At 42.0% G+C, this 25758-nt stretch overlaps 3 protein-coding genes and 1 long non-coding RNA gene across 12 annotated transcripts; 2 read left to right on the top strand and 2 right to left on the bottom strand.

Annotated features, from left to right (window-relative positions):
- Positions 1 to 31: 31 nt before the first annotated feature.
- On the bottom strand, positions 32 to 6265 carry LOC125771296 (maternal protein exuperantia). 5 transcript variants are annotated; one of them, XR_007419291.1, is made up of 5 exons: positions 5527 to 6265; positions 5053 to 5440; positions 4751 to 4986; positions 3964 to 4684; positions 32 to 375 (listed from the first exon to the last, which is right to left on the bottom strand). XR_007419291.1 is itself a non-coding variant. In XM_049441799.1 (5 exons), exons 2-5 carry the CDS (start codon positions 2682 to 2684, stop codon positions 678 to 680), a joined length of 1788 nt encoding a protein of 595 aa, XP_049297756.1. In that variant the 5' UTR covers positions 2685 to 2694; positions 2770 to 2947; the 3' UTR covers positions 32 to 677. The 5 variants fall into 5 exon arrangements, 4 of the variants coding, with proteins under 4 accessions (XP_049297756.1, XP_049297759.1, XP_049297758.1 ...); XM_049441799.1 differs by lacking the exons at positions 3964 to 4684; positions 4751 to 4986; positions 5053 to 5440; positions 5527 to 6265 and adding exons at positions 1169 to 1404; positions 1471 to 1858; positions 1946 to 2694; positions 2770 to 2947 and having other exon boundaries at positions 32 to 1102; XM_049441802.1 differs by lacking the exon at positions 3964 to 4684 and having other exon boundaries at positions 32 to 1102.
- LOC125771378 (uncharacterized) lies at positions 2414 to 6273 on the top strand. Its single transcript, XR_007419298.1, has 2 exons — positions 2414 to 2520; positions 6102 to 6273. It is a non-coding gene; the product is annotated as an uncharacterized LOC125771378 (long non-coding RNA).
- Positions 6274 to 6877: 604 nt separating this feature from the next.
- LOC125771362 (MIP18 family protein galla-1) lies at positions 6878 to 7787 on the bottom strand. The gene is made up of 2 exons (XM_049441904.1): positions 7209 to 7787; positions 6878 to 7121 (listed from the first exon to the last, which is right to left on the bottom strand). Exons 1-2 carry the CDS (start codon positions 7636 to 7638, stop codon positions 7024 to 7026), a joined length of 528 nt encoding a protein of 175 aa, XP_049297861.1. The 5' UTR covers positions 7639 to 7787; the 3' UTR covers positions 6878 to 7023.
- Positions 7788 to 8042: 255 nt separating this feature from the next.
- Positions 8043 to 25530, top strand: LOC125771306 (uncharacterized). Of its 5 annotated transcripts, none has more exons than XM_049441819.1 (6): positions 8043 to 8197; positions 8853 to 9207; positions 19507 to 19926; positions 22868 to 23728; positions 24415 to 24597; positions 24864 to 25530. In XM_049441819.1, exons 2-6 carry the CDS (start codon positions 9163 to 9165, stop codon positions 24930 to 24932), a joined length of 1578 nt encoding a protein of 525 aa, XP_049297776.1. In that variant the 5' UTR covers positions 8043 to 8197; positions 8853 to 9162; the 3' UTR covers positions 24933 to 25530. The 5 variants fall into 5 exon arrangements, with proteins under 5 accessions (XP_049297776.1, XP_049297781.1, XP_049297778.1 ...); XM_049441821.1 differs by having other exon boundaries at positions 8186 to 8301; XM_049441823.1 differs by lacking the exon at positions 8043 to 8197 and adding an exon at positions 8318 to 8342.
- The last annotated feature ends 228 nt before the right edge of the window (positions 25531 to 25758 follow it).

The raw sequence follows: 25758 nt of genomic DNA, 5'->3' as shown, positions 1-25758 counted from the left end.
GGTAAATAAAATAAACAAGTCCATGTTTCAATCCATTAAATCATCATATATATTGGCGTCAGCATTGAACCGTAACCTGCCAGAGGTCGGGTTTCTAACGTTGAACACCTTCCATCAATTAACAATCAGTACATAATTCGTTGATTTCATTACAAAACTGCTAAAACCTGCATAATCATAAAAAGACGCTAGTCGCCTCGTTTTCGGTATCGATTGCTACGCAGTGGAAATAATTTACACAAAATTAAAATGGGGATTTGCACCACATATACGCAAGCTAATGTCCTAACTCTGTGGAAACTAAAGCAGACGATAGGCCGGTAGAGACTATCTGAAAGTGCGCGCTTACTTTCTTCAGGTCGAGTATATCAAAACCTAATCGTCCTAGCCCCGCATACTATGCTAAGGACATTTTGCTGGTGAAGTGATGCTTGTACCTGATTCTAAAATACGAAGACAACTTATACCGGAAGGGAAGGCTACTACCGTGTTGATCCTTAAACCTACTTGAGTGTTTTAAAAATGTTTCGTATTCCGTGCCATTATCCTTGATTCGATGTTGTATGAATCGGGTATGTTCTACTGGGTTCATCTACAGCTCTGCTGTGCAACAACATTCAGACATCAACAAATTAAAAATACCTTAGAAGTACTGCGCATCTCAAGAGGTTCCTTCTCTAGGCATGACTTGGAATAGGCTGTTGAAACTGATGGTTGCGGCGATTCGAGTTCGTGTAGGAGTGATGATTACCGTTGTGATTCTTCATCGGTTGTTGGTTCTGTCCACCGTTCTGGTTCTGGTTTTGCCCGTTTCCTCCCCGACGACGACGAGAATTGCGTGGGAAGAAGCGCTTTCCTGGCGAACCTCCGTTGGGCATACTCGTCTCAGGCGAAGACGGACCATTGTAGAACTGCTGTTGTTGCTGATTTTGCTGATGGTTTTGCTGCTTGTTGATCATATTGTTTCCGTTATGATGATTGTTATGGTTTTTCTGGTTGTTTTGGTAGCCATGGAATGGTTTCCTGTTCTCCTTTACCATTTGGGAATTTCCGTTCTGGTTTTGCGAAACATTTCCGTTCTTGTTGGAGAAGAAAGGTTGTCCTAAGATGAAAATGAGAATGAATCATCAGTATCGAATAAAACATCAACTTTCTAATCAATACATACCACGGGTAGAACGACGCTTCATTCGCTTCACAACTGGTTTGAAAGCCTGCTTGTCCGGATCGTAGTGACAATCAAGAAGCTCAACCAATTCGGTGCGTTCTTCTTCCTTCAATTCCGTAATCTCCTTGATTACCGTTTCCATGCCTTCGCGTTTCTTTTCTTGCCAGAGTTGACGCAAAGATTCGTAATCGTGGCCAGATTCAGCCAGTACTCGTCTATACGTAACAGCCTTAACCCTAGAAAGAACGAAGCCTAACTTGAAATCTTCGTCTCCAGGAGTAGCGCAACATTCTTTCACTTACCTGTGGTAGATTGTCGTCTTAAAATAGAGCAAAAATACCGGTCTCAGCGAATTCTGGCGCACCAGAATCTTCTCTTGCTCGTCAAGCTCAGATATCTCAGTGGAAATAGGCGAAGCATATTCACAAAGCACGGTGCACATCTTTTCACGATCCTCTTCGGTCAAGGAACGAGATGCAGAGCTAGTCGAAGTAACCGTAGCAGGAGCAACCTCTTCTTGTTTCTGCTCGTCTTCTGTAACGTGTACAGAGTTCTCGGCTGTCTTGTCACTTTCAGCCTTCACAGCATCTTCAGCGGTGGAGGATGACTTAGTGACTTCTGCAGGATCAGCCGAACAATTTGGCTCCGTTTCCGTTGGCGATGAGGCAGACGCAGTATCTTTCGGTTCAGCTATCCAAAAGAAATATATTCATTAGTATCATAGCAACCATTTTGGTTTCATCTTGGAAATGGCGGCGTCGCCATCTTCTTACTCACCCGTAGCTAAGCGTCTAGAAATTTCGAACGCCATTCTTGCACGGTAGGCCGCGTTTCCCTCGAATCCTTCTCGAGAACCTTCTTTCTCGTCCAAAACTATCATTGCCAACTGACGTATCGTCAAGTACTTGATCGTTTTGGTACATTTCTCCTCAGCCAATTTGAAACCATTTACGAAGGACTTGACCGACTCAGCAAAGCGATCCAACAGCTTGTACTTCTTTAAGGCTTCGATGACCATATAAGGCACGAACTTTCGTTGCTCATGGTACACAAGAACAATTCCTTCAGAGCCCTCATCCTCAGCGCGACGTGCCTCAAGCCAGTCGATGAATTCGTTCAATGCCGCGATCTCCATCTTAGTCTTCATAACGCGGTACGTCTGCATGCTCTTCAGCATGCGGAAAAATCCGACCGTGATCACCCGAACTTGATGTCGCTGACGAGCAGCTGGGTTTAGGTTCATCAGCGGCATAATGTATTGTGCATACTGCCGGTCCGGGGTAAAGGCAGAGATCTGTACGATCTCATCGATCAGCCTACGGCCCGTGGTATCTATATCGATACCAATCAAGGTGTACTTGCCATGCGGTAACGGATTGGTGTTAATCGAAAGATCGGTTTTGTCGAATTTCGAGGATAACACACCAGCTGGCGTATCGCACTCGTCGAAGCTGCTATCTTCATAATGCTGCTCCTCGTCAATGCCTACTTTCGATTCGTCCGAGCCAACCACCATTTTGTACACTCTGTACGGTGAACAAAATCACCAAAAACGGTTATTAACCAAATGTTGCACTGGGGAAATTTTTCAGTATTCTTACCTGCGGTTCAAAGCACTTAAAAATCAGTAAGTAAAAATAGCTTTTTTCGGGAATGAAATGCGCGGAAACACGTGGTACAATCTCAGACAAAGTTTGAGGTTATTGGAAAGGTAACTTCTAGAGCGCTTGAACTAAGATGTGTGTTCTTTGATCGTTGTAATAGAAATGATCTCCAGCATCCTTTTCAATCGTTGAACAGGACACGAAAAGCATTGGTTGCGTAGCAATTTCGCATCCTAGAAAGGGAGGAATATAGTTTCGCTTTAATGTTTTCATTGCTTACTTATTCGTAGCATCGTTTTAGCTATGCGTGCTATAAAGTGATTTAGCTTAGTAAAATATATCTTTTAACTTATATTTTTTCTGTCTAAATAAAATAATTTTAGTTTCTCATAAAGTTTGAGCATTTCGTATCAACTTTCATGATCTATACAATAAAAAAATTATACAATAGATTTGATTTTTGCATGGATACATTAAACAATTTTTATGAAACAAATATTTATTAGGAAACCTTTGCTTATATGGTTTAGTTATGAAACGGTACCTATGAGGGAACTATTTTTCATTAAAATATAAAAATTTAATAATGCAGATTCTTCTTCTTCTTGGCTTAACGACCTTACAGGTCACGCCGGCCATTTCTGGCTTACTATACTTATGTTTACCACGTAGCCGGATAGTCAGTCCTTGCTACGGGGGAACGGTCCGGATGGGATGCAGATTATAACGAACATTTCATTTGGTAATTTTTTGTTTTCAATATGGACATTTTTATAGGTATTTGCTATTAGTTATTCTTTTTCCTAATTTCGTATAACCATTAGAAGAGAAAATCAACTCAAATGTATGCAATAAATCATCGTATTTATTGGCTTCAGCATCGAACCGTAACCTACCAGAGGTTGGGATTCTAACGATGAACATCTTCCATTAATTAACAATCAGTACATAATTCGTTGATTTCATTACAAAACTGCTAAAACCTGCATAATCATAAAAAGACGCTAGTCGCCTCGTTTTCGGTATCGATTGCTACGCAGTGGAAATAATTTACACAAAATTAAAATGGGGATTTGCACCACATATACGCAAGCTAATGTCCTAACTCTGTGGAAACTAAAGCAGACGATAGGCCGGTAGAGACTATCTGAAAGTGCGCGCATACTTTCTTCAGGTCGAGTATATCAAAACCTAATCGTCCTTGCCCCGCATACTAGGCTATGGACATTTTGCTGGTGAAGTGATGCTTGTACCTGATTCTAAAATACGAAGACAACTTATACCGGAAGGGAAGGCTACTACCGTGTGTTAACCTACTTGAGTGTTTTAAAAATGTTTCATATTCCGTGCCATTATCCTTGATTCGATGTTGTATGAATCGGGTATGTTCTACTGGGTTCATCTACAGCTTTGCTGTGCAACAACATTCAGACATCAACAAATTAAAAATACCTTAGAAGTACTGCGCATCTCAAGAGGTTCCTTCTCTAGGCATGACTTGGAATAGGCTGTTGAAACTGATGGTTGCGGCGATTCGAGTTCGTGTAAGAGTGATGATTACCGTTGTGATTCTTCATCGGTTGTTGGTTCTGTCCACCGTTCTGGTTCTGGTTTTGTCCGTTTCCTCCCCGACGACGACGAGAATTGCGTGGGAAGAAGCGCTTTCCTGGCGAACCTCCGTTGGGCATACTCGTCTCAGGCGAAGACGGACCATTGTAGAACTGCTGTTGTTGTTGATTTTGCTGATGGTTTTGCTGCTTGTTGAGCATATTGTTTCCATTGTGATGATTGTTATGGTTTTTCTGGTTGTTTTGGTAGCCATGGAATGGTTTCCGGTTCTCCTTTACCATTTGGGAGTTTCCGTTCTGGTTTTGCGAAACATTTCCGTTCTTGTTGGAGAAGAAAGGTTGTCCTGAGATGAAAATGAGAATTAATCATCAGTATCGAATAAAACATCAACTTTCTAATCAATACATACCACGGGAAGAACGACTCTTTATGCCTTTCATTACCGGTTTGAAAGCCTGCTTGTCCGGATCGTAGTGACAATCAAGAAGCTCAACCAATTCGGTACGTTCTTCTTCCTTCAATTCCGTAATCTCCTTGATCACTGTTTCCATGCCTTCGCGTTTCTTTTCTTGCCAGAGTTGACGCAAAGATTCGTAATCGTGGCCAGATTCTGCCAGTACTCGTCTATACGTAACAGCCTTAACCCTGGAAACAACGGAGCCTAACTTGAAAATTTTGTCTCCAGGAGTAGCGCAACATTCTTTCACTTACCTGTGGTAGATTGTCGTCTTAAAATAGAGCAAAAATACCGGTCTCAGTGAATTCTGGCGCACCAGAATCTTCTCCTGCTCGTCAAGCTCAGATATCTCAGTGGAAATAGGCGAAGCATATTCACAAAGCACGGTGCACATCTTTTCACGATCCTCTTCGGTCAAGGGACGAGATGCAGAGCTAGTCGAAGTAACCGTAGCAGGAGCAACCTCTTCTTGTTTCTGCTCGTCTTCTGTAACGTGTACAGAGTTCTCGGCTGTCTTGTCACTTTCAGCCTTCACAGCATCTTCAGCGGTGGAGGATGACTTAGTGACTTCTGCAGGATCAGCCGAACAATTTGGCTCCGTTCCCGTTGGCGATGAGGCAGACGCAGTATCTTTCGGTTCAGCTATGCAAAAAAATATATTCATTAGTATCATAGCAACCATTTTGGTTTCATCTTGAAAATGGTGCCGTTGCCATTTTCTTACTCACCGGTCGCCAAGTGTCTGGAAATTTCGAACGCCATTCTTGCACGGTAGGCCGCGTTTCCCTCGAATCCTTCCCGAGAGCGTTCTTTCTCGTCCAAAACTATCATTGCCAACTGACGTATCGTCAAGTACTTGATCGTTTTGGTACATTTCTCCTCAGCCAGTTTGAAACCATTTACGAAGGACTTGACCGACTCAGCAAAGCGATCCAACAGCTTGTACTTCTTTAAGGCTTCGATGACCATATAAGGCACGAACTTTCGTTGCTCATGGTACACAAGAACAATTCCTTCAGAGCCCTCATCCTCAGCGCGACGTGCCTCAAGCCAGTCGATGAATTCGTTCAATGCCGCGATCTCCATCTTAGTCTTCATAACGCGGTACGTCTGCATGCTCTTCAGCATGCGGAAAAATCCGACCGTGATCACCCGAACTTGATGTCGCTGACGAGCAGCAGGGTTTAGGTTCATCAGCGGCATAATGTATTGTGCATACTGCCGGTCCGGGGTAAAGGCAGAGATCTGTACGATCTCATCGATCAGTCTACGGCCCGTGGTATCTATATCGATACCGATCAAGGTGTACTTGCCATGCGGTAACGGATTGGTATTAATCGAAAGATCGGTTTTGTCGAATTTCATGGATATATCATCGACTGGAGTGTCACACTCTTCGAAGCTGCTCTCATCGTAGTTCGGCTCCTGATAGTCCCCGTCATTCGCTTTATCGAAAACTACCACCATTTTGCTCACAAGCTGCGTTACCAATGACGGTAATGGGTTAAATGCTACACGACACAAATCTCTCAAAACACTTTTTTCTTACCTTCAATGTATTCTACTGAAGACGAAAAAATATGTGTAATCTTGATAATCGCACTTCCGCGAAAGACAACCAATGGTTTTATATGCTGCTTTCAAAGTAAGATCCTTTAATAAAATTCAGTACCAGAGTACTCTCACTGCGAGATGTTTCACCTTCGAATGCTCGAACGAAAATGGCTCAATAAATTTGTAACAATTGGCTTTAAACATACCAATGCCTGCTAAGCACAAACACGAATATGAAATCAGTAGGTAAAAAAATTCATCATCGACTCTTGTTCAAGAGGAAAGGATCGAAGAGCACTATTTACAACCATGCTAAACGTAGAAAAGGATAGCAATATGATATCATTCTCGCCATATTGAAGGATTATTTTGTATGAAGTCCTTTTACATTTCACTTATTTGTGCCATTTTAGAGCAATACAACTAACCCAACTACTGAAAATGAAGTTTACATTTCAAGCAATATGGTATAGCGAACCATGACCGTGATATATCACAGGAGTACAGTAAAGTTTACTTCCTTCCTTCTGTGCGTAGTTATAGATATAGGAAACTATTTATTTTACAAAAAAAACGATTACCTTCCGATGCTTACTGCACAAACCAACTATACTTTGAACCAGTTATACCCTCAACAAAAAAGATTAATTGCACCCCTAGTGTTCAGTCTTTCAATCCTCATCTTTGATGCAGTTCTCAACCAACTGTTTTAAGTTCGGATTCTCCATAGCCGCCGCTATTCGTTCCTTATCATTGATCTGTTTGTTAACTGTACGGATTGGGCAATACGTGCAGACAGAAAGAAAGATTAGACAAGATGTTATTAACCTTACAAGCTAACGTAACTTCCACTTACTTTCGTCTTCGGTCGTGTGGGCACCTTTCTTGATGTAGATATCCAACTTTAGGTTGTGATTAATGTTTCGTTCTATTTTCACTCTTATGCAAAGCCCGATCAACGTAGCTAGCGAACAATGTGGCACAGTTGGATTGAACTCTACCCGTACGACATTCACGTTGCCTGGTGTCGGTTCGTTTACAAATATTCCCTCCTCGTACACTACGTGCAGATCTTCCAGGGTGTTGGGCTTTTCCGGGTCACGAATTGTACGCAGGAAGTCGTATATGGTTTCTCTTAAATCGTTCGCATTGCGATAGCCCAATTCTTGCAACGTCGGTCCACGGGGAACTGCTCCATCTAGTCCGACGATCGGATAGACTTTTGAGCCCGAGGATGACGTTGTCGTCAGGTCCTCTGAGGTTTTCTTGCGGAAAAAGGAAAGCATTGCACGAACTGGGTGTAAAATAAAATATTAGAACACAATTAAAACACTGCCAATAATTTGCATCACGATTTGAAACGCAACACCGGACGATACGAAGATTTGCTTTGTTTACATGCCATCGATGAAACGTCAAGATGTTATGGCCTGTGTAGACGTAGCTGCTGTCCATTATAAAGTTGCTATAAAAGAAATGGTTTTAAAAATAAGAGAATACAGCTATTTTACTATTATAAGAATAAAAGTAAATGAAGAAATCATTTGTATATAAAGTATCTTATTGTTTATTTGATGTCCCCACTCGTTAAACAACATAATTATGATTTAATGGAATGTGCAAACAGCCCTCAATTTAATTTATGGTTCAATTAAATGCAGTGACAGTTGAAAGATACTGTCAAAATGTCATCCCCTCTTTTCTTTCCATACCTCCTGCTCTTTCAAGCAATTATCTATCATTTTACATCTTGGTGCGCTACGACGGCTTTCAATAAACCCGCTAGCGACGAGTTTCCTAGCAAGTAGCAGCGAGTCGAGAGCATCCAAAGTCCCAACTCTTGTGGTGCGTATATTGTACGGAATCCAACATCAACGCATAGTGCGATAGCATTAGCCCGTTTAGTCGTTTTTTCTCTGATCGTTTATTAGTCCGTTCAGACACACGAGGTATAACGTATAGAATCTATAGATATCCGCAGAATCAATAGGTCCGTGATGTGGTAGTTGCCCCAATCTTTTTTCGGCAAGCCATTAGTTTTATCAGAAGATTCTATGCTACTCGAAGATTCGTGTTTGCAGAGTGCGTGTGTATAAGAGAGTGTATGTGTGTGTGAAGCGACCTTCCCGGGCTGTTCAACAATTTGATTCAGGGTTACTTTGCTTTTTGGGGTGCGTCCCTATTCGCCCACTGTCTACGAAATCCTTTCTTCCGTAGCAACCCCAAGAGTGTGTTCCTTGGCGAGCAACAGTAACTATTGCAGCGTGATCGAACAGTGCGTGATTTGTTGTGCGTGTTTATGCGTTGTCCCTTGGAAGGATAGCATTAATAATTCTGTCGTTATTTGTCATACAATACGTAGTGAACAGAGCGATCTACGCCTCTGGCCGGGTGCAGTTTATCTTTCCAAATTCCAATTCCGCAGGTGGTGGTGATGGTTGATGGTAGCGATTTGGTTGTGTAGCAGTGTGTGTTTATTATTCCATTTTTTTTTCTTTAGCGGTACACGATTTCAGTGCGTGCAGTTTGGCGTTGCGAACGAGTTGACCAAACGTGGAATTGATTGGTACAGAAAGTGCATCTCTCGCGAAGAAGCATTAAAGCATAGTCCTTTCCAGAGTGTGTGACAAAAAAGCAGAGCGAGTGAGTTGAGTGTGCGAAAAAGAAAGAGCGCCCCAGCAACGGAAGTGTGATTGAAAGAAGGAAAGAAACAGCTCGAGCGAAGACAAAAAGCATCCCAGCAAGCGGACAACTCCCCGAGTACTCTACGCCCAACATCCCAAAGGCCCTGCCCAGGAAATCGCATCAAAATGGTTATCAAAGTGTACATCAGCGGAATGTCCGGCAACAAAGAGGTAAGGATTTGTTGGGGGGGTTGTCCACACCAAACTTGAGGAGGGAAGAATGACAGAACAACTTCTCTTGGCCATGGCCATGAACGAGGGAATACACCCGCATGCGGGGCTTGGCCGGCATGTTCAAATTTTATACGGTTCCAACATGTATGCGTGCGTGGTTAGGAGTGTATGCGTTTCGCGCGACCATAGTGTAACAGTTATAAATAATCGCGTTTTCAAAGAAGCCGTGTGTGTTGAAATGACGAGAAAAGCGGGGTTTTTTGGCCGAAAAGCAAGCGAAAAATCTCCCATTCGCATAGGGGAAAAAAAGGCCGAGCTAGAGATATAGTAGTAGAGAGTGTTGTGGGGCGCAAGTTGATTAACTTCCGTTTGTTTGGTCCGTGTGCGATTAGAAACCGACCATCACGCCCAACCAACCCTACATGGTCAGAAGAAGCGGTACTTGAACCTCGTTCGCTTCCCTCATATCTATCGCTCTCTATCTTTTTTCGGGCGAGGGAAACTCCATTGAAGACTGTGATTCCAACGGCACTCCAAAGTGCATATCGTAGTAGCCTACTTTTTGAATTAAGATTCTATTCCCCTCCCGGAAACGTCCGGAAGATCCTGTACTTTGTGCTCCAAAACAGGCGACCAAGCCTCCCATGTTGGTTACACGAAATTCCTGGCGAAATGATGATGTCATCCATCCAGTACATCCCAAACGTCTTCTCATCGATCGTGTGAGTCTTTGTCAAACGTTTGAAACCCATTCCCCAGAGCATACAAAGCGATGAAGTACCGAATGAGGAAATTCTTGTTTCAACTGACGTTCAAGTTATCATCTAATCTAGTCCTGTTACTAAAAATATGATTCATAGTGCAGTTGTACACTTTATTATTCCCGTTCTTCCGTTATGACTGACCAATGATGGGGTGATGTGCATTAAAAAATACTTTAGCTCGATAAGATTGAATGGGGAACCGTCTGTCTCACCATTGCCTCGCTACAACTGAATCCATTTAATCAGTGATTCACATGAATTGAACGCCCCGGACACACCCCGATGCGCTCAGTACATCGAATGGAAGGTCACAAACGTACCAGATATCTTTGTTGTCTGCATTGGAGCCAACGAAAGAGGGCGATTGCACATTCTTATCAACGCCTAGACACTCCAGTAAATTAGCTCATTAACAAGGTTGTTATTTTTAAGTGGCATATTTTAATTGACTGATTAGAGTACAAAGAGTATGTCCAAAGCTTTATTTCTTCCATTTTTAAGTCTTATTCTTTGAGTAATTTAATGAAGCGCATAATGTTTAAATTACTTTGAATATCTCTTCTAATTTTAATCTCTATATTAGAAGCATCTCGTTTTAATGTTGCTCTCTTCTCATGTTTATTTGAATAATCTTCACCCTCTTCAGGTGAAGACTGGAAGCTCGTTTGGAGTGTTCCTCTAATGGTGGCTAGACCGGGTGGTGTTTATTTATAATTGCAATATTTATACAATGTACAGATGTATTTTTCATTGGAAAGCAAATTTGAAACGTTGTAGGATAATGAATTTATTTCTATATATCTGTCAGATCTTGGGGATGATATTAAAAAAGTACAAATAGAATAATTTATAACACTTTTTATATAGTCTCGATAACAATATTGTAACATCAGTTTGCATAGAATAAAAGTATGTTAAATATTTTCTCCGGTTCCCTTTGGGCTATTTCCACTCCATGCAATGGTCTATGACGCATGGTTTAAAAATGAAGTTCAACTAACCGATTATACCATGCGTCGCCGTACCAGTAGTCTGGTTGGTGCAAGTGAGTTATGTGCGCTATTCGCTTCGTTTGGCACAAAATAATAATTGGCAAAATGGTCTTCCCGTTCCGACCTATCCACAGACTTGAAACTGTTTGCTGCATTCTGTCGTGGAGATTGGAGGAACCTAGAGCCAACAAAACAGACAGCCACAAACCGGAGGGAATGGCAATCGGTTTTATGGACCGTGATAGTTACGTTTTGCTAAGCTGCTGGTTGGTTGAATTTTAATGGTTCGATCAGTTTTGTGTGTTAATCCTCCGACTGCTCTGAACGGTTTGTAAAGGTTCACCCATGCAGGATCTCTTATCTGTCTTTTGCTGCTCAGCAAGTCTGTGCTCAGCAGTATGAAGTCTTCAAAGATATTCGGCTGGAAAGTTCGCTTCAAAAGTTGGTGAGAAAGAACTGTTAAAGATGATGGAATTCATTTATTTCTCACCTCGGCAGATTCGTGATTACTTTCGTGTGGTTTTCTGTTCCAATATTTTAGTCATTCTGTGGCCAACCGAATAGTAGTGCTTACTATACCGCCATAAATGACAGCTCGGAACACCACACCGCTGTGTCGTATCTGTCTACTCCAGTACACAAACACATAGTGGCGTACATAATGCATTCTAATTAGTGTGCAATAAAGTGCAGCGCGGTTGAATCGTCATTCATCCCAACCCTAAACGGTCACCTCTTCCGGACCAGTTTGGTTTTGGTAGACTGATTCTTCTCGCGTTGGTTTTGGTTTGGTGAGGAGACGAGGAGGCTAATCATTATTCAAGCGGAATAGCGTGGAATAGATGGAGAGGAGTGAGGAGTAGAACATAGACATCACGATCAAAAAAAAGGGGCTTGGAACGAACCCAGTGCATGATCGCCGGTTTCAGTCCGGTTCCGGTTCACTGTACACAATCGGACCGATGTGCGATGAAGGGTTTCCAGTAAAACGTACCAAAGGCAGCCCTTTTACTGTGCTATTTCGGCGAGACAGTAATTAGTAATATTTAAAAGATATTTTCTTCGTATACTTAAAAAAATTTATATGGATTTATTCAGTTCTTCTTTTTCTTCTTGGCTTAACGAGCTTACAGGTCACGCCGTCCATTTATGACTTACTAGACTTATTTTACCAAGTAGCCGGATAGTCAGTCCTTGCTACGGGGGGACGGGTCCGGATGGGATTTGAACCCGGTCCTGCCGTGTGGACCGGCGCCGTTTTATCACGTATACCACCGGGTCGCCTCTTATTCAGTTCGTATGATCGTCTAGTATTTCTCTTGCTAGACTGAAAGTTAAAAGACCTTCTTGAACAATAACAACATGCGTTTTACGCTTTTAGCCAACTTCAAAGACTCTTTATAAGTATGAAAATTGTTTTTTTGTTTGTTTTATTTTTTTTCTCGTTCACATTATGAAATCCACACACGAAACACTGTCGCTTGGTAATGCGTCATCGTTGCCTATGATTCATTTGCTATTACTTTCAACTGTTGGATATTTATTGTTTTATGGCGATTGCAACATGTGCCGTTAAATACGGGACGAAATAAAGTAAATATTGCACTAAAACCAACCAATCCAGATGAATAGCAACGTGAGATGTGTTGAGTGGGACATGTTGCAAAACATTTTTCATAAAAAAATGCTTTATAAACTGGAGCACAATCAGAGGAAATGTTATTATCTTCTGGAAAACGTGAGTAGTGTGTAATTTGTGGATAAAACTGTTACAAAAAACGATTTAATTTCTTTTTATTTATTTAAAATAATATCTTTCTAATTGATATGTAATAAAAAATGTACATTTTGTTTTTTTTTGTAGCACAAAACTGGACAAAACTGCCTAGAGCGATGGGCATTGGAGAAGTTGGTGTTGTATTTTTTTGTGTCCAAATAAAGAATCAGTCAAGGCCATCATCCCACCCCATCAACGGATTGATCGTTCAAGGAGATCGTCTTTCGAGCATCCGTTCAACCGTTTTATATTCGACACCACTTTTATGCTGCGATGGAACCGATGCTCTGTTGCGGCTGGCTTTTGGCAGTACGAGAGGATCACTTCTATATTTGGCTAAATGACTATGCTGTGATGTGTGTGTTGCGAAGGGTTAGTGCACGGTCGCAATGCTGATCGACTTCAGCTTGCGTTTAGTTGAGGCCACACACGTCCCACGTTGCATATCTCGCATGCTTAGCAAACCGAACCGTTCGGTAAACATTGTTACACATTGTTGCCGATAGAGATTTTTGTTTTTGTTCCTTTCATTTCGTTTGCTTTGATGAAGTTTAATTTAATTTGGCTAGGCGTATGCTCATGATATGTAATTATATTTTAAAATTCGCTAAATATCTTCCTTTTCGACCATATATGCGAAATAGATACCATTTCCTTGAGAGCTTTTTACACACATTCAAATTCTTACACATCTTTCATTAATTCAACATGTGCAACCGGCGTCTTGCGAACCAAAAGAGACTGGGAGCAAATTAGATAATTTGAATTTAATTGCCCTTTTTTTTGCTCCCCTCTTCATGAGCAAATAACGCCAGGAGAGAAACCGGCATTTGCCGGCACACACCAAACGATAGCGACAAGTTTATCGGTCTACAGACCGTCGGTCGTAAGCAAACTCTCACCCCACGGTGTTAATATTTTCGGTTTTGTGTTATTCATTAAAATACTCGCAAAACGAATGGAAATGTGTTCAGCGGGTTTCGGTGACTAAAGGTAGCCTGCGGTGAGACGGGATGTGTACTACTAAAAACACTTTATTTTTTTTTTATTTTTGAGGTGAACAGTTTGCACATAAATAGACGCACACGTTTGCATTGCATCAGAAGAAAGTCACTCGACACCGTGTAAAGATCACACCCAGATCGCGCTAGCTTGGTTTGTTTGAAAAGGAAAGTGTATTTGACGTCTTACGAACGAAGGAAACGTAATCATTGACGGATGTGTCGATACACAGCGATCGGCGACACCCGAAGGGAGACCTACAGGTGTCCTTGAAATAAAAAGGGGCGAAATTCAAACCCTTCCCGAAACGAGCCAGAATCATTAAAACGTACAGCACAACCACCCGTGGCCAAAGCAGGGAGGAATGATCTTTTATTCTCGAAAGTTTGTTTGCGCACTTGGCACTCAATTTTGTGGATTTAAAGAATAACAACAACGACCGGTTGTACCGTACCGATGGCAAATTCGTTGAAGGCAAGTCACACATTCCGATCGGTATCAGTCGTCGTCGTTAATTGTCGGTCGGTTTCTGACGGTTTTCAACCAACAGGAAAGAAGGACAATAATTTGTACATTTCCCAATTAACCGCTGAGAAGATATAAACGCTAGTTGGACATGTTGATTCTTCGTTCTTTTTTTAACATGCGAATCTATTGAAGTCGTTCCCCATAGAAGTGTCGGTCACAAGAGACAGCTCACTAAGAATCCTTGATTGGTATAGGCAGATATTGCTCCCTAGCAAAAAGTTACGATGACGATTAAGATTTATTGAGGAATGAGCAAAGAAGCTATAAATTTACAAAACATTCTTATGCAGGCGTTAGATTTTCTTAAGCCAAATAAATATGATAATGTTTGTGCTGGGAAAAGTAGCAAAGGGTAGGTCCATATCATCTGACAAACATTCTGATGAATGTAACGAACGATGGTTGCCTAGTGAAGAGTGAAATCCTGCCAATAACGACGCTCGTGGATCCTCGTGCCATAAACTCGCCTTCTACTGAATGACAGCATCAGTACAGAAAGCGAAAAAAGATATTTAAACAACCGACCAATCATCTGACAATTGATTCTACAATTAAAATGATTATCTAGTAGAAGCACATTTGATGGCGCCCCAAAGCGCATTCCACTGGCGCCCTGTTCTGCAAGAATTGCCTCAAAACCTCAATCAATGTGGTCACGATCTGATGCGGGCGCCCATGTTTTGACACCCGTCACGAAGACGACGCCACCGTTGATGTTGTGTTGAGGTGATCTCTTTCGTGCGATAATGGCCATGGGCGAAAAGCGAATCACGCACGCCACGCCAGAGATCATTGACCCTCGCGATCGAATTTCGCATCTCAAGTGCAATGCCCTAGTTCACCATCAAAACCGCGTAGTGATGATGATTGCCCGACGCAGGTGTGAGAAGCGTTAGATCGACGGTTGTACATATGTGAGAAGCTACCTGCAGTACGGATGATCATCTGATCGATGTACCACGGCGCACACGTGCTTTCTCGTATCTGACGTACCTCGTATTGTACAACATCCCGCCTTGGTTAAAGAGCATAATCAGCCGAACCAAGAACATTCGGTAGTAGACACATAGCGCTCGTCATCTTGCACAGTAAACAAATGAGCATTATTTAACGCCCTCACCAGAAGCATGCGATGTTTTGTTGAAGTTGTCCTCATGTCCTCTCCTTCAGCTCACCAAGAAGATGTATTCTGTGACAGGTGCATCGGTTAGTATTTCGCCCAAAATATAATGCTGCTTTCACCGTGATCATCTACTTGATTGCGGCTTTTGTCACTGACCGTGTCGGATATCTATGATCCGTAGTAAGAGTTGCTTTATTTCTAACCTGATTGTGTTGTCTGTTGACATTGGGTTTTGGGATTGGGGACTCAACAAGAAATCTCGTACATAGAAGCGTCACCCGATCATCTTATCTGTGTACTTCCACATTTAAAGGTTTTTGATAAGCTTTGAGAACCCTTCTATCGATCAGCTCTGGACAAACAGATCGGAAATTCCTACAGTATTCTTCAAAAATGAAGATTTTTTGTAAAACAAAACATGGCACCAGATGGCGGTGCAAATCAAAGTTTACTGTGTGTTAATTTGACACGACAACTTGTGTGTTGTGTGAAAACCGACAAAACCCAGTAATGTGCGAATGTGAGACAAAACTGATGAGATAATTGCTAGACGCATACTTTAATGTCAAGAAGCTGACGACGGTGCACGCTGAGCCGGTGTGAAGTTCGCTTCCTCATTCTGTAACAACTGTGTCTTCTTCACTTCCGTAAAGTGTGCGTACTACCCCCCCGGGGGGGAGCTAGCCCGGTTGGGTGAGCAGGGGTGGAAAGATCGTATAAAATGGTCGTATGATCGTGAAACATTCTATTAAAAATATCAACGCCTCGGATGAGATAATACATGCGTTGAAAAGGGGGAGTTCCTACCGTTCCTTCCTTCCATACGACGTATCCTGTTGAGCGTCCAATTGGTCGTTTGGTTGGTTTCAGATTTTATGTTTTTACAAATAAAAAAAAAGACCCGTAATTAGATGGGGTTATATATTTTACCCCTTTTTCAATTGACAGTAAGTGCGTTCTGGGTGAGAAGATGCTAACGAGTCAAACCACATTTAGAAGCTTGGGATGTCCGCGAAAGGATTTAGGTATGCAATTGTCTGTCTCTTTGGCTGGGTTTTGGTTGCAGATATTGCATCTGCAAGATTAAAGTGCAGAATTGGGCCAATAAATGTATCCGACTAACGGACCGTAACGAATATTTACGGTCATAAATCACCAGTACGACCCTTGATGAAACCTTTTTGCGGCTATGAAGAAATGCTGGGAACATTTCATTTATTTTTTCTTGAGATGTCAAGGGATATTGTTTGCTTTGTGTTTCTGCATGTCTTCAAGGATTTTCGTGTGTCGCGTTTTAAGTTTATGGTCCATTTAAAGATGAACAGTGTGACAATGGAAATATTTGCGGACATGCGGACGTTGCACAAATGATGTTGTTATGATGAAGGTACACAACAGGATTCAATCAGAACCCGTGTATTTGTTTATGTCTTGTACCATTGTCCGACGGTACGTTCAAAATAACATTAGAAACACGTTTGTCGCCATTGTGTAATTCGTGGTCGATCTATTCGTTCAAGAGGAGATCATCCTTGCTTGGATCTTGCTTCCTTTCGTCCAATTTCTTACGACACTACTTCCGTTTCATCCTCTCTCTCTCTCTGTATCTCTGCTAAAGCAGCTTCTCACTAAGAAAATCTTTCTCCTTGCTCAGTATCTCCACAATCCACAAAAAAAAATCGAATGTCTAATTTTATCTATCACCCTTGGGTGATGTTTTGCGCGCGCGATCTGTTGCCCCACGGGGTGGCAATATGGTAAGACATCACATCAGAGTTGAATTAAATAATCGCTCCCTCGTTCGCTGTATCACATACACACCGGAGAGCAGATATGTCTGTGCTGTGAGGATGACGGTCTAGTGTCAGTTTGCAAAAGGGTTGCTTTCACTGATACTGGCAGCTTTTCGTTTGAGGACGCGAGTAGCAGACCGCTACTTATGTTTCACGGGCGCTCTGCGCTTAGACATAACTTCTAGTAACAAAAACTGAAAAAACGAACACTAACAAATTCGAAGATCTGTCTCCCTATATTTTTAGTGATTTTGCAAACACCGGACGACGACGACGACGACACTAAAACAACACACGGCTCACATGTTGTGTTGAGTTTGTCTCTTGGTGTTTGGTGTCCGTAGGATGTTGCGTGCCACGCGCATCAGTTCGTCAAACGCACCGAGAGAAAATTATGAAACGAAAAATAGGGAAATCCTTAATTTTTCCCCTACCCCGATGCAATGATGCTGTGTCGCTTTGGGGTTTTTGCTTCCTTTTCCTGTTCCAATCATAATGTCTGACGGGTAGCAGAGTGTAAAGCGAACGATCTGGTGCTCCTTCGTATAGATTCGGACCGACAGGAAGAGGAAGAACACTCGTCGTGTAGCAATTACCAGCTGTGAGTGATGGGAAATGATTGAATGAAATGTAGCGCCCGCAAGGTAAGGAGAGGGCCCGAGTCAGATGATATGCAAAAATAGCATTTCCTTGCGCTTGAAAGCTGAGATGTTTCTTGAGGAGGAGGACTGGCGGCGATGCTGCCGTGTAAGATTAATAGGTGAATGAAAATATTATGCTCATAAATCTGCACCCAAGCGTCTGGTGGGAGGAATGGTGTCTAGTTGGCAAAGAAGGTGGATTACGGGTGTGTTCTTGGAACCGCGAATGAAGGATGCTGATCGTGTGGAAGTTCACGTCGATATCTGGAGCAATAAGTTCAGCTTATTTATTTTCGTCTCACACTACTTCTGGTGTCAAATTGGTTGGTTAATCTAAGCGTATGGAGAAACCCTGAGTACATCGCAGCGAGCTCAAGAAACCCTACGACATTCCGGGGGCAGTTTATATGGGACCTTGTCAATTAATTTTACGGAAAACTTGCCTCAGATGTGTAATTTGAAAAACCGTATAGCCAACCGGTCAACCAGCAAGGCCGTCGTTTCGCTTGCGGCATCGCACACAACTGCACGTGCAATGAATGAGTTAGAACCGTTTGGCTAGAAACGAACGGAAACGTATCAGTAAAGGTGACAGTTTCAAAGAGCATTAGAAGAAAAAAAAGGAACGAAAATACACAACTTGTTGTTTATACTAATTTTAGCACAAGAGCACTGTTTCAACTTTTCCTTGGTAGTTTTTTGTTTTTCTCAAACCAGCTTCTGTGACACATTGTGACTAGAAGAACGCGTTTGCTGATGTTTTTCATGGATGAAATTGTGGGCCATGTAAACAAAGACTGACGCAGAAGACACTGAAATCCTCAGCCAAGTAAGAGGGAAGTTCTCCAATGTCCATTGGACGAAAGATTTATCGCTTCCAGACACAAAGGTTCGAGGAAGAAAGGAAGTTGCTTTATTCTTCGTCGAAGGTTGTACCAGAATTTCTCTAGGACAATAACAACATTAAATAGTAGCTTGTTGAAAAGATGCCCAGCAAGCCGGAAATCAATCCCAAAACCTCTAAAGTCCTCTTCCCAATGGTAATGAACCGCCATTTGCTATGGGTTTCCTTCGCACTTGATTAATTGCACGAATGTCCGTGAAAGAAGGCCGACGAATTAAGCCGATCGGACATTCTGTGATGACACCTGAGACACGTACATGCGTGAAATATTAGTACACGCGATTAGTAAGCTTTTTTTTGCCCGCATGTCCATTGCGAAGACGTGTTAGAGACACGATCGTTTAGACTCGATCGAGAATGCAACATCAACAGCTTCTGTGTGATCTGTACCATCTGCTTACGGGCAGGACAAATGAGTGTACTTAAGTTGATTGAGCAATGAAAAATAGAAACACTCCGCTACTTTCCACTCCTCCCGGGGGTTCTAGCTGGCACCCTGGCATACAGAGAGAAGGAGCAATGTTTAATGTTCACGGGTCTTTTTTTTCTGTGGAAAACAGATTTACCAAATGCGTGTGGAATGTTGATAGATTTCCCAGCGGGATATGGTGAGGTGATTATTCAAACTTAAGTATTTGTTTCATGATTTGGAAATATGCGTTAGATTATTTGGATCAACGTGACAAAATCAACATATCTCATTTATGTTATGTGAATAATACAGAACTTTAATTTAAGCATTTTCCCCCTTCTCTGTACTGTTTCTTTGTAGGTGAAGAAGCGCCAGCAACGGGTCACGATGATCATGGAAAGCAAGCACATAGAATATACCGTCATCGACATCACAGAGCCGGGCCAGGAAGCGGAAAAGGATTTCATGCAAACGAACGCCCAGCACAAAGGATGCACGATCAGTGATCCGAACCCACGGCACGCACTACCCCCGCAGCTGTTCAACGACACCGAGTACTGCGGTGACTACGACGACTTCGACATGGCCAACGAGGTGGACAATCTGGAAGTGTTTCTTAAGCTGGCGGCACCGGCACCGGAGCCGGAGCATAAAAATGGCGACGAATCTGCACCTGCCACTGCCGCCGCCGCCGAGGATGAGGACGAAAACAAAGAAAACAAGACTGAAGACAACGGTGCTGCCGGTGATGGTGCGGAGGCGACCGAGGACGCGAACGAGGTTTGAGATAGAGGCGTGACAGTAACACAGCTCCAAACTGTGGCCCATGTGTGTGCCCGCTAGACAGTGCCGCATGATGGGCCGCAGAAAATCGAATTAAAACAGCAAAAAAAAAAATCAACAACAAGCCACATGCACGACACCTTGCTGCCTATTTACTACCGCGTTGTATGCGTGTGTGTGTTTTTCTGTGTGTGTCTGTATGTTGCGTGTTTGGCCGTCTAACAATTTTGGCGTTTGTTGCTTCTCTATTTCCCTGGCGTTTATTTAGATAGCTCAGTCTAGGGACGGAAAAAAACGGTGCGAAACCGATGTAAAGAATAGGGATATCTTGATTTGTTTTGAAAGCGATAATATCGATTGAGTATATTTGCGTTTTTCCCGGCAATAACGTTTAACAACGTACTACTGCTTCCAGCTTGGCCACTTCCATAATATTCTTTCCCAAAAATTTCTACTGGGTGTAATAAAGATAAGGCTGCTCCATGGGAGGCGAGAGCCCGTAAACACTGCCCGCACAGTTCAGGACCTTGGTTTATCTTCCATAGATCAACAGCAATACCTGCATGTAGTAGCGAAATGGCGTAGTGATACCGACCACCGCTACTATACCCCTACTAATCCATGAACACAAATAAATTTCCACCCTCTCTCTATCTCTCTTACCGTAAATGGTAGATTTAAGTCCCGGAATTAGCTACTTTCTGGCTTCCTGGGAAGTAGTTTAACGTAATTTAACGTTTGATCGATTTCACGTCGGAAGTCATCGGTAAATCCTAACCGAGGTCAGTTCCTCTTTCATGCACACAACACGCGAGTGCATTTGACCGATAAAAACGGACGCAAGGAGATAATCGTCGATAGAAGCAATGCAACACGTGTTTTCGTTATGGTTAACCTGCGTGATGCCAAGAGGAAAAGTTCGTTTATGTTATCGGATTAGAAGAGGTTTGTGGTTGCCAAATGAGAGATGTTTTCTCGTTTTTCTTGTAATGTAGGGAAGGCATGACTTTGCCTATCAAGTTTACTGATTAACAATGTTGTTTTTGTTTCTCAGTGATGGAGATGAGTTGTTTAGGAATTGAACATGTTTTCTTTTATCAATTTTTCCCTTGCGTTTTTTTTTCTTTTCCATTCACGCACAAGGTCGCGATGAATGATAGCAGCCCGTATGATGTACCGGCATTGCAAAAACCTCTTATGCAAGCGAGGTGTCTTGTGCACCTCGTCACGTACCACTGACCTGTCAAAGAGTTATTTCGCAAACAAACCGATAAACGCATGGAACACACATTAAAACTATTTTACATTCGCTGTCAACCTAAAAAACGGGCAGTGACGATGGATTATTTCGACATACGACTTACGGGCGCACCTTTAGAAGCAGTTTAGCAGTTTGTGCGTAAGGCGGTTTACGATGACAGCATCGAACCAGCGAAAAAAAGACCCAATAAGCCATTCCTTCCCTGCACGCACGATAGCGAAAAGAAAGGGACGTTAATAATATGCGTACTTGAGAAGAACGTTTTGCGTAAAAAATAGGCGATAGAATTAGCCAGCAGAAGTAAGCAAAATCAGCTGATGGCAGTTGTATCGTTCATACCTCAAAATAGTGTGCAATTTTATCGTTTTTTTGTTAGCAATTAGTTTTCCATGGATAATCACAGAATACGAAGTAATGTTTGAATTGAATTTTGAAAATGAATCATTCTCAGTGGGCTTAACCCAGCTATAAAACGAATTCAACTGTATCTTAATATAAATTTTATGAATATCCTTACTCTCATTTCTTTACCGCATGCTAAGCACGCTAAGGCAATCGGGGGAAAAAAGCTTAGGAATAGTACGAAAAAAAAAACAAACAGCAAAAGAACATAAAAACAAAATACAAAACGGTAAACGAAACGTATCACTACACGACATACACATTGTTCTCTACAGCCAATAAAAACGGAAGCCGAATTAGTTAGCGGAACTGTAGAAGTTTAAACATAGAAACAACAAAATCAAAAGAAATAAGCAAAACGAACGCGATGATATCGATCGGATCGGTATTGAATTCGTAGGTCGTTTTTAAACTGTAAACAGCGCTTTGTTTCGAAAGAGGAGGTTTAGTTTTTGCACCTTTTTAGCCCGTTATCGAGATGCTTTGTTTGTTCGCGGCGCGCAAGAAAATTTATAATGCGCATTATACATTATAGATTAGTGCTGATAATAATATAATTAAACAACACAAGAATATAATTTCAGGAAATAAAGGACATACCCTTATCACACAAGCGGTAAAATCATATATGTTGCTGCATTACGCGCGAAAGATTTATACTATTTATAGCTTTAGCGAATAAAAATGACAAAAATTCTGTAAAAAAAAACAGGAACATTTCGCGGGTAATTAACATTGCTTTCAAAATGTTACATGCATAATGCTTTTTATACACGAACGCAGCAAATCAGCTTTTAATAACGCCTTATATGTACATGTTCCACTGTAGCAAAGTAGCGTATCGTAGATAAGACCGTATCAGTTTTTGGCGATCACCACACACCATCTGTGTCATGTTAGCAAAGAAATTGTTATCGATTCTTTCCATTTTTGAACCATTGTGGCTGAATCATGCAAATGAAACCGCAAAGGAACGAAAATGTATTTGAAATGGGCATTTTTCGGTGACTAATCCATCGACGTGTTATTGTATACGAGTTCATTGATGTCATCTAACGTAATTGGTTTATTACATTACCTTACCCCCAATCAATAATAACGTTTAATTTTGTTTCTTTATCGTCATTTTCAAAATTCCTGCACATCACCACCATCATCACACTCACTGGCACACTGTACCTCACCTTATCTATTGGCGAATTCACTCGTAAACACTATGACACACTGATTGTGATCCTTGGTGCAAAATTACACACGATTTCAATTGGCAATCAGCAACAAGCGACAAAGGCTCCACCGGAAGAGACCGGAGAAGAGCAGCAAACGGATAAAGATGTACCCGATGAAGAAACAATCTCTAAAGTGGATGAGAAAACTGATCATTCGAAGGATGAAGAGACAGAGCAAGTGAAAGTAGAGGAAATTACCGAAACTTTAGCTGAAGGCACGGAAGTTGAAGAACCAGAAGTTAATATTGAAAAGGCAGAACGAACGGAAACAGTATCGAAGGAGCATTCGAACAAAGAAAATGAATCTGAAGATGATACACCAATTCAGCAAGAGATTGAAGCAAAGGATGTAATTGAAATCACGGAAGAACTTGAAAATCCACCAAAAATTGAAGACAACACAAACGAACAATTGGCCATACCGAACGATGATGATCCTCAAGCTTCGGAAGACACATCCGTAACAGAAGAGCAAGCAGATGCTATGGAACAAGAGACCGACGATGAAGACGCTACAGATGAAGATCCCGTTGAAGATCCCGAAGGCAAAACGGTGGAAGAGACTAACGTAGACGAAACATGCGAGATCCCCAACGATGAGGGTGAAATGTCCGCAGAAGAAGACACTGCAAAGGAAGCTGTCCACGCAGAATCTTCTATCAGTATCGTGCACAGTGAGGAGGACCAATCTGTTCCTTGCGATCAAAACGTGGATAATGTCGAAAAGATGGAAGTAGAGCAGGAGATTCTCACGGACGAGGACGAATCATCTGATAGTGATTCGGAGGGTGATAGTCAAATAGAAAACCCCACAAAGGCAAAAACAAATACCGAAAAGGACGTAGAAGAAGAAGCGTCATTGGAGGCTGGAAGCACACAAGATTCCCGAACGATCGGCGAACCTGAGGTTTGACAGTGAATATTGTGATGATGCTCAAGAACATTTTCAATGTTTAGCAATGTTGTTTACTGTGCTCTCTATTGCTGTGCAGCTCTGTTTTTTTCTTCCTCGCAATGTTTATATATGGCTCGGAATGTGCACCATTCCTGAATTATTTATCTGTAAACAGTTCCAGTTCCATTTCTTTGGACTACACCTGTACGTCGCATCTTACTCCTTCCGCACTTCTTTCTACAACACACAAGAAGCAACGTTGTTGTTTCAGAACATCTTTCCACACTCTTCAACCACTTATCAGCTTCAATATTGTTAATCTCATTTCTTTCCTTTGAGTCATACTTCTTCTAACATATTCTCGTGGTTGGTCTAAACATAGCCACGTGAAACATAGGTGGAACGGATCCTAGCTTCCTTTCTCTTAAAATAAGCTTTTGAACATACAGAAGTGCCTACAATGTTGCTGTACTTTTCACTTTGCTTTTGTCCGCTTCCACATCCTCCTCAATATGTGAGTGATGATTGTGTTTAATTTTAGCTCCTTCACTTTCCTTTAACACTTTTATTACACTATCACGCGGTGGTGTATTTTGTGCAATGAGTATAACAACACACTTGCGGGCGAGAAAATTAATTTCGATTCACATAAAAAAACTGGTGCGTGTGCGTTGTGTGTGTTATTGTGCTTTTTGAAGGAACCGGCAAAGATGGAGGCCGATGGTGGTGACGTCGATGCAGAAGAACAGGAACTCCGACGGGCTTCCGCAGCACTACTGGCCGGCAAGAGCGAGGACGCCGAAGAGCAGATCGGAATGGATGAGGTGGAGGAAGAGGAGGAGGAGGACGAAGTGGACAACGAGCTGGAAGCTGCCAAAGAGGTCCGGAGTTTCTGTTAAGATTCTTATGCTAGTAGTAGCGTGTCTTAGCATTTGTAGATAGATTTTCTTTTTTTTGTTTAAGTATACAGTAGCTTCTTAGTGGCTCGAATGCATCGGCTTTTTGCATGAGTATAAACGCGCGACTAATGTTAAGTCCCGGTTCTTGTGTGATGTCCCTAATCGCTCTAGCTCCGTGTATACCGTGCCAGATCCATTCAGGGACGTTTTGATCCTTATGCTTTCCTTCTTTTCCTCGGGTTTATTAGGATGAAATATCCAGCAAACTGGTTGACACTGATGATCCCATGATGGCTGAACAGGAGCAAGAAGAATGAATCCAACCGACGCCTTCACAGACAACCACAAGAAATCTCATCAGTTAAGCTAAAACCACCAAAAATACTCACACCATCGTCATCGTAATTATCATTCGCTCAACTCCGAACGCCGGATACACCATTGGAAGGGAACACAAAAAACCACGCATCGAGTGCTACTGAAGAACCCTGCCCCAGCTCATCGCACCCTTCATCAATCGCCTAGTGACAGGCTAACGAAATCAATGGGAGTTTAGTATACTGGCAAGCTTCGTTCTGTAAAGTTGCTCTCCCCCAAACGTGTGAAGTTAACGATCGATCGCGATGGCGATCGCGCGATAAGAAAGCGAGAGCGAGAGAGAGGGAGAGGGAAACAGCGCGATAAAGACGAAGGACAATCTTTTTTTTTGTTGGTAATATTTAGTGTTGCGAGATCGCATTTAGCTTTTATCCCCGTCCAGTTGTTGGAAGTGCGATGCGACAGATTAAACTTATTATTATTATTGCGCCTCGAGAAGAAAGGAATAAAGTGTACCGGCGTGCCATACTTCATAATTGCAAGGTGATCATTTGTTAAGGAAAGGTACAGTCAATAAATAAAACATAAATGCTGTAAGTGTGCTGTGCGTGTGTTTGTTTAGTGATGACAAATTATCGTTTGTGCCTCGTGAAGAAAGGAATAAAGTGTACCGACGTAGCGTAATTTCTAATTGCAAGGTGATCGTTAGTTAAGGAAAATATAGTTAATAAATAAAATATAAATGCGACAAGTGCTGTTCGAGTGTTTTAGTTCAGTGATGACCGCAGTGCAGAAGTGTTGCGGGCGTTTGAATGAAGCGCAAAA

This window comes from Anopheles funestus, chromosome 3RL (assembly GCF_943734845.2).
Source record: "Anopheles funestus chromosome 3RL, idAnoFuneDA-416_04, whole genome shotgun sequence".
Lineage (NCBI taxonomy): Eukaryota > Metazoa > Arthropoda > Insecta > Diptera > Culicidae > Anopheles > Anopheles funestus.
Note: the sequence above shows the minus strand (reverse complement) of the source record. Positions and strands in the feature narration are given on the sequence as shown.